At 35.8% G+C, this 12526-nt stretch overlaps 1 protein-coding gene across 1 annotated transcript in view; it reads left to right on the forward strand.

The window, feature by feature from the left end:
- BAZ1A (bromodomain adjacent to zinc finger domain 1A) overlaps positions 1-12526 on the forward strand; it is a 62396-nt gene that overhangs the window by 27924 nt on the left and 21946 nt on the right. The window contains exons 6-16 of the mRNA XM_031049018.2: positions 1144-1231; positions 1836-1970; positions 2599-2701; positions 4740-4906; positions 5617-5712; positions 7536-7674; positions 8120-8266; positions 10665-10760; positions 10890-11114; positions 11747-11912; positions 12188-12301. Coding sequence (XP_030904878.2) covers positions 1144-1231; positions 1836-1970; positions 2599-2701; positions 4740-4906; positions 5617-5712; positions 7536-7674; positions 8120-8266; positions 10665-10760; positions 10890-11114; positions 11747-11912; positions 12188-12301 — 1476 coding nt within the window. The remainder of the gene's footprint in view (positions 1-1143; positions 1232-1835; positions 1971-2598; positions 2702-4739; positions 4907-5616; positions 5713-7535; positions 7675-8119; positions 8267-10664; positions 10761-10889; positions 11115-11746; positions 11913-12187; positions 12302-12526) is intronic.

Consider the following 12526-nt stretch of genomic DNA (forward strand, 5'->3'; position numbering starts at 1 on the left):
GCACTGCAACAAAATACTGTGTTTCACAGGCTTTCTGTAGCAAGGGTTCTAAGCTTCACTAATATTAACACAGACACCCATTCTTTACAACTCTCTGCTTTTGTTGGCAAATGGAAGAGGGCTGGTGTTGCTGCTGATACCTGTGCTTACTGCTGTGTCTGATGGGAATAGATGGAAAAAAGTTTGAGAACCCTTTTTTCCAATATTGATGAACTAATGGTACTGGGAGCTTGCTCTGTCTGGTAGCATTACTGCTTTAGAAATGTTAGAGCAGACACTGACAATCAGACTGCTTTGCTGCTTTAAAGTAGAAGCTGCAAAGAGGTTTTGATGCTTAAGTAACAGTTGTGTCTTGAACTTAGTTAAAACTTTTTTGTTTTAAGAGTAGCTTCTGCATCAAAACTTTATAAACAAGGATACTTTGGGAAAAAAAAAAAACCAAAACCCTTAAGTGATTTCATGTCTTTTAGTTCCAGCATGAATAGAGATTAATTTTTTTCATTAACTACTCCTGTGTAGTTAATTTTCTCGTGTTCATGAAGTAGTGCAGGTTCCCTGGGATGTCAGGAAGCACTTAGAGCACATATTGTCCTGGATTGAAGAGTGCCACAGCCTGATAAAGCAGTGTGTGAATTCACCCCTCTCACTTGGTTGCTTGAAATGTCCATGCCTTACTTCCCCCTTTGAGAGATGTGAATACTTCTTTCCTGCTGTTTTTGTTTGCTTGTTTGTTTTCCTTGTCTTCTGAAGCAGTTGGACTTCAGTTTTATTTGGGTATTTTAAAAGCTATTGTGATACAAAAGAATGTTTGGAAGATCTAGCAGAGATGAATAGGCTGTGGAGTTGGTCTGTATCTTTGTATAAAAGAGGACATACCAGATCTTCCAAACAAAAATTACAGATGCATAAACCAATTGTTTAAGTATTACTTGGGTTTTGTTTTATTCATAAGGAAATTTTTAATTGAATTGGGGTTGCAAAGAATGGCTATTTGTTACAATGGTAAGAGTGTAATTTATAAATAGGAAAATGAGAAAAAAAGGTCAATCCTGATGTTACATGTGTTCTTGCACCTATTGTCAGCTGTACTTAAACAATAATTAAAGATGTAGTTGATAATGCTACCTTTCTTTCCTAATACAGCCGGAGGAAACATCTCTTTTCTCGTGATAGACTTAAACTTTTTCTGAAACAACACTGTGAACCACATGATGGAGTCATTAAAACTAAGGTAAATAAGAGGGAAAAATTTCTGGAATAGAGCTTTTTGTAAGTATAATATAATGAGTTAGTATTTTACCTCTCCAGAATAAAAGGATGAATACTGAACTCTGTAAACCTCTAAAACCAGGTTTTTGTTAACTTTTGCTTGTAAACAGAATGGTAGTTTTTCCGTACATGAAGCAGAGTTCTCTATCCTCTGATTTATTCTTTAGCTACCAGTTTAGAAAAGTCCCCAAAATAAAAATGGAAGCTTTTATCTAGAAAAATGCTGTTTATTAAAACATAATATATTTTTGCTTAGTCTAGCATGAGTTGTTTTCATTCTTCAAGCTATGCAGCTGGTATTTCTAAGTCAAATAAAAATCAACTGTGTCTGTTTTGGTACAGTAAGCTGATACTATGCTGTTGTAATGGTTTTAGCTGGAAAGTATTTCACTGTAGGTAGAAGTCAGTATTCCGTTCTTCAGTGAGACAAAAGTACTGAAGAGTTGTGGTGGCTGGAATGGGCTTTTACAGTCATTTTTTGCAAATTAATGATTCATTAATTAGCTTAAGTCTATGAAAAGGTAAGAATGTTGCAATGAATATCTGTTTTCATCTTTCTTATTAAGGCAACATCAATTGCAAAATATAATCTAGCAGAACAAAATTTCTCCTACTTATTTCCTGACGACCCACCCACATTTATCTTCAGTCCTACAAGCAAACGGCGAGGGAGACCTCCAAAGAGGGCATCCAGTAGTCTTGTAAGTAATAACACTTTTAATTCTATTTGAAGACATATCAGCATAGTCTGTAAGTTCCTTTGTTTTTTCTGAACTTTCATGACAGTCAGAATATAAGGTTGTCAAGCTTTTTTTTTTTCAGGATGAACTGGGATATATTACTTAATTGCTGTAAAAGTAGATTGCTTTATAGTTAGGTGGTAGAAGGGACCATAATTGAGATGTTATCTTCTTAATTTTATCTATCTAATTTCTGTGATCCCACCAAGAAACTAGTTTTTCAGTGTGTTGTGAAGATTTATAGACTACTTGTCCCTTCTGGAATTTGCTAAAAAACTTTAATTTATACTCTTAGATACAGCTATGGCACTTGCCCTCAGCTGCAGTTACATGTCTTGCCTATCTTTAAACGCAGCAAGTCTTGGTGCGCTAAGCTGTTTGAACAGAAAGCTGGAAAAATAAGGTTGTGTGTCACTGTTCCCCCGAATTATTAAAATCTCTGAGGACTTTGTGGGAAAATCTTAGAACCTGCTTTTATTCTTTAGAGAACTATTAGAAAAAAAAATGGAGTATCTGTTGTTGGTCCTTTCACTATAGATATTATGCTCTTTTTTGTTTTTTTCCACTCCCCCTCTGAATTCTCTATTAGGAGGACGAGATTGTGGCTAAACGAAATCGACAAGGAAACAAAACTAAAGTAACAAGGGAAAAGACAAGGTTCCAGAAGCAAAAAGAAGATATGCGGGCCATGGGTAAGTTGAGGTTTAGTCTTATGACCAGGAGAGCCAGTTTTTACAGGTCTACAAGGAGGCCATAATTAGAATATTTTTGAGGTTGTACTTTTCAAAGGGAAAATATAATAAAAGTGCACTGCCACAGCACTACTGCGAAGTGCTCCTTTTGGTGGTTAGAATGGTTATTTCCTGAATTAGTGTGTATTGTTTGGTTGTTGTATTTATTTTACTGAACGGCTAAATGTAGGAGGCTTGCGGTGCAGCTGTGTTGCTTTCTATCTCAGATAAAGAGCAAAATAAATTTTTGCACAAGTTTGGATTGTGAAATCATTTATATCATAACATGAACATTTAACACAATCTGTTGTATGAGGAAAATACGTAAACGGAAAATCTGCCTCAGAATTTAAAAAACCTGCAGTTCTTCCTAAACCTGTAATAATCCTTAAGGGAATCGTTGAGGCTTTCTGAAGATGTCTCTGTGTAGATGTTTAAGGTATGTCTAAATGTTCTGCAAGATTACTTAGAATGTGTTTTTATTTTTTTTTTTTCAATTAAAAGAGCACAAATCACTTAAGATGCTTTTATTTTGGATTGATTGAATTATTTTAGCTTTGGTTTTGACCTGTTTCAGATCTATCTAAACTTGATTTCAAATGAAATAAGGTGTCTTTTGTATGGGTTTATGTAGGTAAAGTGGTGCATCTTGAGGAGATAAAGCTCAGACAAGGAAATACTCTTCTGGATTTTAAGCACTGGTGTTCTTCCTAAGGAAAGGCTTTCATCTGTGGAAATAATTCAGTGAATTTCTGGTTTTTACCTCTCATTTCCATTAGCATAGAATGCTTTAGGATGGCAGAGACACCTGGAAATTACCTAGTCCAGCTCTGCTTGTATAAATGCAAAGTTTTTTGGGGCTTCTCAGGGCTTTTTTCCTCATAGCAGATCGGGCTTAACGGGCTTCACTAAACTTGTGTGTTCACTGTTTTGTACAGCTAGCATCTATTTGTTTATGTGCTGGAAAGAACAGCACAGAACAAGGTAATAGCTGATCAACATCAAAGCTGCTTCCTTTTTTGTGTGGTGTTAACTACAGCTTCTAGAAGGCAGGTTCAGATGTTCTGGCTAAATCTTTGTGTTGTCCTGTTGTACCCGAAAACGCGTTTTGCTGCGCAAAAGACCTTGCCAGCATGTGTAGTAGCTATCTGTAAAATCATTTTCAGAATTTTACAGGAAAATGTAATCAAAATCCTTTTGGAGTGCTGTCCACTTGGTAATAGGAAGTAAGGTTCTTTTTTAATTTTCTTCACTTCTGATTCTAGTTTTCTTGTTTATTCATTTAAAATGTTAAGCTCCCTGACCCCCTTTTATTTGTTAGCCTGTCAGTGGGTTGACAGACATTGTCCACAGAAAGCGGAAATTGGTATCCTGCTGTCTCCAGAAGAACATCTACAAAGAAATCAGGGTTTCTTCAGGCAGTAACATTTATTACTAATTAGAGTTCCAGTTAAACTGTGTAAAAAGTGAAACTTACACAAACCTCACTGAAATATTAAGTAGGTTTCAAACATACTGACTTTTCAGCAATTCAGTAATAATTAAATATTTAAAGATCACTTATTTAAAGGTTTTTACTAGTGCAGATATTTCATGGGTTTATGTGTTACCTAGTTTTGATGTGCTTCTATTAAGTAGTCATTAATATGAAATATGTTGCTGTAATTATACGTGGTTGGAATCAGTTCTTTGTATGTCACTTGATAGAAACCAATAAACAAGTAATAAACTTCTGTATACTCATAAAAGAGAAATTTGACTTTATTACAGTGATGACAACCTTATAAAACATGTAACAGGCTCAAAATTCTGATTCTGTAAAGAACTTTCAAGTGATTGAATTTCTGGTTGGCATAGAAAAAATTCAGTCTTCATAACTGTATCTTCCTCATATGATAATTATAAAAATGTCAGATTATTTAGCATACATAAATAAAATTAACATTTTGTAAAAGAAAAAATAACTGTGGTTTGGTTTTGTTTTTTCTCCCTTTTATAGCTTTTGAAAAAGCTAAATTAAAACAAGAGAAGGCAAATGCTATAGAAGCCAAGAAAAAGGAGAAAGAAGATAAGGAAAAAAAGAGAGAAGAATTAAAGAAGATTGTGGAAGAAGAAAGGATGAAGAAGAAAGAAGAAAAAGAGAGACTCAAAATAGAAAAGGAAAAAGTAATGCAGTCTATGTATTTCATAAAAAACAGTACAATGGCTTTTTAATTTACTTGTTTCTTAGGTGCTATCTGCTTCAAGTTATTTTCCTTTAACTGTTTTCGGTCAGATAAATGCACTTTAGAAGAATAGGCAGTTATAAGATCACATGGATTTATATTTCTGGGTAAAATTCTCTATATTAAAATTTTAGTTCACAAAAAGTTCTCTTCGAACTTACTTCTGAAGTAATGTGATGGGGTTTTTTGTCAGTAATGCATGATAGTATTTGATTAATGGTTGTCTTCTATTTAAATGTTAAAGAGTGTACTGGATCAAATTCACAGTGTGTTAAAAAGTTGTGGGTTTTGTTATGTTTTCTCTTTGGATGGAAACTGATAAATAACTTTTTGTCACCTTGAATATGAAGAAATTATTTATTCCACTGTACTTTGCCACATCTACTACCTATTTTGGTGATTTTTTTTTGTGGCAGCTTCCATAAACACTTTTTTTAGATTTTTTTTTTTCCTCATCTGCTTCCATTAATAAAAATCCAAACAAAAAACAAAACCACCAACAAAACCCCAAACTAACCAAGCAACAAAAATCCACCAACATTAATTTAAATTTTATACAGTTTTTTGATTGAGATAGTAAGTGATGCAATTCTAGAAACTGTAATAGGGCATTCTGATCATATTTTATATATAATTGTGACACCGTTTCAGGAAAGAGAGAAGCTGCGTGAAGAAAAGAGAAAATACGTGGAATATCTGAAACAATGGAGTAAGCCCCGGGAGGATATGGAGTGTGATGATCTTAAGGTATGAGTGAACTGGGAATAGGTCAAGCTTGTACTTTACAGGAGTCTCCAAGGTAGGTTCCCAAATGTAGAGGTGGATCTAGATCTGATCCAAATGCAGGAGGTTGTGCATCACCTGCAGTCATGTAATATTTCCCAGTGGTGATGCTAATAGGATCATCTTCGTTTTCACCCTCTAGAAAAACTTGACAGGCTGTTCCCAGTCTTAACATGGAACAGATGCATTCTTAAAACGCTGACCTTAGTGTGGAGGTTTTTGAGCATGCTTGACTTTTCTGTAAAATATACAAGATGAGTTCACCTCGAATAGACCTGTATTACTATTGAAAAGATTGGAGTCATGAGATGAAGTTTTTGGCTGCAGAAGGTAGAAAGACAGTGGCATTCTTTTGATTTAAACTAGCAGTATCCTTGCTTAATGAGCATCTTTCTGGATGATCCTGGAAACATGTAGAAAGTAACAAGAATTTACTTCCCAAAGAGCATAATGTTTTAAACAAGAATATTCTTGTGCGGTTGTACATAATAGAAGATTGTCTAGTGATATGTATTTGTTTACACTTTATTATGATTAGTTTTGGCAGGGGATAGGAAAGGTAGGAAAAATTGTCAGAAACATAAGGATGGGGTTTATTTGGAATACACATAGCAACATGAGAAGTACAAGGAGGACAAGTGGGAATAATGCTAAATGCATTGAAGGGATACCACTGGTGGGAGCAATATGAGAATTGAATGTATTTTCAAGAAGAGCTGTGTAGTCCCTTGAAGATGAGAGTGAAAACTCTTGGCTGTGTTCAGAAAGGGAGAAGAAACAAGAAAGGGAAGAGCATGGCCAAAACAAGACAAAGCTGAGCAAAACAGTGCTGCTATGCTTCAGTTGGATAAGAAAAAGGGAGGGGTGGGAAAGTAGTACCACTACAGTGAAAATTAGCAAAACTATAAATAAAGATGAGTTTAGGTAAGAACTTAAAAAAATTCCCTTCTCAGAATGTATGAAATGCCTTACTGTGTTCTTCTGAAAGCACAGGGTTTGGCATTCTTCTCGTTGATGTTTGTGAACTACCACCTTTGTGGCAAGGAGCCATCTTTATCGACATTTTTTGACTCTGTCCACTAAGAAACCTTAAGTGAAGACAAATCTTGGAGACTTACATCAGGATGTTAATTTGAAAAATCAGACTTGGTATTGCCAACCGATGTCTCTGATTTGGAAGTGGTGTCTCTGCTAAGTGATCTTTATACATGGTTACATCAGCTCCCTTTAAAGTGTCTGTAGCTATCATAACTACCTTACTGATGCAAAAACCCAAATACAAAAACAATCATTAGACATGATCTTGCATATCCTAGTACTAGATGAGTGTGATTTTATGTGAACATGTTGGGGTTTTGTTTGCTTGTCTTCACAAGCAATAGTGAGTAACTTTTTAAGAATATGTTTATTTTTGCTTGTCTGGGCAGTTCCAGCAAACTCAAATATGAAACTCTTGTGAAATAATACAGGTTTAAAGGAAAAATCTTGGCAGCCGGTGTTTTTAACTTGTAGTGGGTTTGAGCTCCTTTAAACAAATACACAAAATCATTCAACTGCATGAACATGAATAATTTTTTATCTCAGAAGGTTGAGATATCATCCAAGTTGTATGCATGCCAGTATTTAAAGTTAGTACTGCTAGTACTGTCTGGCAGAACTGCTTTAAGTAAAAAGTAAAGAAACCTGACAGGTACACTTACATCTTAGATTTGTAGATTGTTTTGTTTTAATCAGTTGTACTCTGCAGAAACCAAAGACAGTATTAAGTTGTCCCATTTGGATTGCAGGAGCTTCCTATTCCAGTGCCAGTGAAGACAAGGCTTCCTCCTGAGATCTTTGGTGATGCTCTGATGGTTTTGGAGTTCCTGTACGCTTTTGGGGAACTTTTTGATCTTCAAGATGAATTTCCTGAAGGAGTGACTTTAGGCAAGTTGTCATTTATGTGGCAAGGTGCCCTGATTTTTTTGGTGTTCCTTCTCCTATCAAACAGCCAAACATCTTAGATGCACCCAAGTACCTGTGCTACAAAATCTTCTCTGAAGCTTTAATATGTCAGTGCTTTCATATGCATATCAATGTAGTTTGCTCTTCATGGTGAACTTCTGCAATGTTTATAAAAATCAAAATTTCAATGTAGAAGTTGTTAATCTACTTATTAAAATGTTGACTTGTACTTTACCCTCGCAATTGTATATTAAGAAAGTAATGTTCTGTGGGACACCATGTTTCTGACACCATCACCTTAGGAATATTTGTAGTAAATTATGGAAAAGTAACTTATACCTGAAGGAAAAAAATGTTATCGTTCTTCAGTACATAATCGTTTTCCAACTTTGCGGCAAAAGTGACGCTTCTTAAACTTTATTCACAGAAGTTTTAGAGGAAGCTCTTGTAGGAAATGACACTGAAGGCCCACTATGTGAATTGCTGTTTTTCTTCCTGACTGCCATCTTTCAGGCAATGGCCGAAGAGGAAGAGGAAGTGGCCAAAGATCAAATAGCTGATGCTGAGACCAAAGGTCAGATCCTTAATTTTACTGTTGACAAACTGAAATTCCACTGGAATTAACTTTAAACTGCATGATTTATGACGTTCCTTTGTTTAACCTTGTCTTACTATGCATGGATATTCTACGTAAATGGACTTGTTTTTTCTCTGTTGTCTGAAATTAAAGCTTTAAAGTGGGCATGGAGGGTGGGTTCTGGGGGAATAGAGAAAAAACAAGCTTATTGTTGCTACGATTGTATCCAGCAAAGCATAATAAGCTTTTAACAACACTGCTTACGTTTTGGAGGTGAGGAAAACTTGTCTTCACCTTCCTCCTCTTCCTTCAGCACAGTGAGATATTTCTCCTGAGGGTCAGGAAACAAGACATTTTCCTAAATCTTCTCAAAGGTCTCTATCTCTAGCTAAAAAAAAAAAAAATAAATATTCTGAACCTAGCTGGATTAAAACTTAAAACTCCCCGGCATGACTGTAATCAAGAATTCAATATTCATTGCCCTTCAAGACTCAAAAGTATGCATCCACAACTCCCAGATGCTATCCTGTCTCCATGTTTTTCCAGTAAAGGATCTTGGAGTCCCTCTGCCTTTGGACTCTAAGGCTGAAGTTTCCCACTTTTTCAGAGGTTTTTACTGTATGCTAACCACTGATGAGAAGAAAGTACAGGCTTTGTTCCAAATTTATGTGGTCCTGTGTTTATGGACTGCCAGATTTGCTGACTAGGGAGAAGTTTTGACCCTTCTGCTAATCTTTATCTCATTAGCAGTTGATAGGAACATCAGAGCACTCCCCATTTGAGGGCAAGTGAATCTTGTGGTGCCCCTGTAAGACAGATACATGAGGTACAGGGGGTTCCTTTAATTCCTTCCTTGAAAACTAGGAATATTCTCGTTCTTAAGATTTATGTCCAATCTACAAAATGTCTTTGTATAAAATACGGGCAGTATCTTCAGCAGTGGAGTCTGCTCTTTTTAATTGAATAAAATTACAGATTTGATATGGTGTTAAGAAATTTAAACTGAATATTAATTACTGTTGCATTTAGCAATTAAATGGTATCTTTTAACTACTTAGAATATTGCGTGGGCAATATAAGCAAGGATCCCATTATCAGGTAATCATAGAATAGTTGATTGATTTCTTTACTACTCATAGGACTGATCAGAAAAATTGTAACTTCCATGTTTTAATTTGATGATATGGGGCTGGCGATTGCAAAAAATCTTCTGGTTCCAATTTAGCAGAGCTGTGGAAAGGACACTTTATCTGGTACTTGCCTTGGAACTTTCATGGCTTGTCACCTTTAGACATCTTCTTTCCTGTAAAAGAATTACATGTTCTTGGCTTTATAATTCTGGATAACCAAACTAGTAGTAGTCAGCATGTTTGCTCACTGCAATTTTGTACTGACAGTTTTTCTGCAACAGCAAACACTATGGGTTTTGGTGTGTGCAGTACTTTCTCAGACTGTGTTATACAGATAGAGTGAAAGGCAAGGTGCACAGGTTACTTTTGCAGTGACTGGGTGACAGTTGTCAAACATCAATGATACTCTTGTGGATTTGCTTTTTATGTAGTCTTAGTTTGGGTTTGTGGCTCTTTACTGACTTGGTGGCTACATAACTGCTTAATGATTTGGATCTGAATAAAGTGAAATTGATGAAACCGCATACAACACTGAAAAAAATCTGCCAGCCCTCTGGAGAAATACCTGTAAGTGCTAAGGAAATTTTTGTCTAAGAAACAGGAATTTTGCTGTTGCTCCCTTTCAGTCCCCTGCTTTCCTGGTCAATTTGCTAGTGTGTGGTGCTCCTTATGAAGTGCAGATGCTTGTTTTGGTGAAATATGGTTTCTTTGTAATGCCTTATTAATTGTATTTGTGCAAGACAGTAAGGCTGTGCCAAGACAGTAAGGCTATGTCTGAGTTGCAGATTAAAAGTATACACTGAATGGTGATAACCAGTATCAAAATGTGTGATTGGTTTGGATGGCCTTTCCTAAACAGCAGAATGATGATAGGAAATAACAGTTAATTTGAGGGAATGAAATACAGGTTTTCTTGCATTGTTGGTTGGTTTTGCTTTCAAGCGTGTTTGCGGATTTGTTTTTGCTGCCTTTTATGTTGCCATTTTGCATGTTTTGTGCACTGTTGTTGCTTTAACAGCTCATAGGGAAAACAGTGTATAGCATGTGGTGCATGTCCTTATCTTTTAGTTGGATTTTTAGTTGCATTTAAAGACATGTAAATTTTAATTTGGATGTTGAATTGAGTTTTGAATACATTGATGCTTTTGTAAATATTTGGCCCTCTTCCTGCTTTGTCTGCAACTTACAAAAAACCAGCTTGCTTTCCTCCCCTCCACAGTATAAGTCTTAATTTGCACTAGAATAAAGTGTTTATTTCCTTAAAGATTTAACAGAGGCTTTGGATGAAGATACAGACCCCACAAAATCTGCACTGTCTGCAGTTGCAACTTTGGCAGCTGCATGGCCCCAGTTACATCAGGGTATGTGTGGGTTTCACTTCTTATTTTGTTGCTGTTATTAATTTGCTCTGTATTTTAAAGCACATTTTTAAATACACATATACATTTAAATGCCTATATAAAATAACTGTTCATTCTTCTCAACTGTAGGCTGCAATCTGAAAAACTTGGATCTTGATAGCTGCACTCTTTCTGAGATTCTCAGACTTCACATTCTAGCATCAGGCGCTGATGTAACATCAGCCAATGCAAAATACCGTTACCAGAAACGAGGAGGGTTTGATGCTACTGATGATGCTTGCATGGAGCTGAGACTAAGTAATCCTGGTCTCTTGAAGAAACTTTCAAGTACCTCAGTGTATGATTTGTTGCCAGGTAATACAAGACAATAAATATTAGAGATTATTAGATAGCTCATCAAGCGATTGGTTTTGTAACTGCTTCAGATCAATAATGGTTGAAATTTACTGTATCATAGAATTATCCAGATTGCAAAGGACCTCTGGAGGTCACCTAGAGCAACAGCCACCCCCTATGCTCTGGCACCTACAAGCAGATCAGAGATTGCAGAGCTAGGCAGTCTCATTACTTCTGAGTAGCTTTTTAAAACCCCATTTAGAAAAATGTTTCACTTGCAGAAGGGTATCTCTGAGTGTTTCATTCAACTCCTGCTTTTTATTGCTGTTCTGGTTTAGGTCTGTTGTATATTATTTGGAAACGGAGAAAAGAAATACTACCTACCGTTACTTATCTCCATTTTGAAGATAATATTGCATTGTAGTTCTTTCAGTGCTTAAAGTTAATAAATTAAAAATAAAGGCTTGCATCTCTGAGCAAAGCATATCTTTTTCAGGAAATGCTGCTTTGCAAGTGCTTCTGGAACACTTATACTGCAAATGCTTGACTATTAATTTTTTTTCTCAAGTGAGAGCCAATCATCAGTCTGGAGTGTGTAAGTGTAAGGCTTATTTATAAGTTGTATAATGAAGTGGTCTAAATTTTATTAGGAGAGAAGATGAAGATCCTTCATGCCCTCTGTGGGAAACTTCTGACTCTCGTCTCCACTCGAGATTTCATTGAGGACTCTGTTGATGTGTTACGACAAGCAAAACAGGAGTTCAGAGAATTAAAAGCGGAGCAGCATCGCAAAGAGCGAGAGGCGGCAGCAGCAAGGTAAAACTAGGATATGGAAAGCTAAATTTATTGCTACAAATTAGATTAATTCCGCAGTTACAAAAGGTATGTGACAACCAGTAGTAGTGTTTGTGTTCTGTGGTGATTTCCTGAGACCCCTAGGTTTTCACAATGAGGAGTGAAACCTTGCATTGTGCTTTCCCACATTACTGTTGTTTTTTTTAGATGGTGCTGTAGTATAAAAGAAAATAGATGCAGACAGATTAGGGACTAGATTAATTGCAACTGGTTTTCTTTATCCTTCCTACTATTAGGATACGTAAGAGGAAAGAAGAAAGGTTAAAAGAACAAGAGTTAAAAATGAAAGAGAAACAAGAAAAACTGAAGGAAGAAGAGCAAAGAAATGCTGCGGTAGAAGTATCTGTTGGGTATGATACATGCTATTACTGTGATACATATGATAGAGCACTTAGTGATGTGGCCAGACCTTCCTTCCTTAGTTTTAATTTTCTCAGTCATATATGAAGGTATATTTTAAGTCTATAGCCATCAATGTTGATTTCACTTTTCTTCCTAGTGTTCTAGAATTGCTTTGTGAAAAAGATTTTTATTTTTAAAATGAATTAATTTTTATTATACTTGTAATTCTATTA

The sequence above is a fragment of the Melopsittacus undulatus genome, chromosome 4, assembly GCF_012275295.1.
Source record: "Melopsittacus undulatus isolate bMelUnd1 chromosome 4, bMelUnd1.mat.Z, whole genome shotgun sequence".
Taxonomy (NCBI): domain Eukaryota; kingdom Metazoa; phylum Chordata; class Aves; order Psittaciformes; family Psittaculidae; genus Melopsittacus; species Melopsittacus undulatus.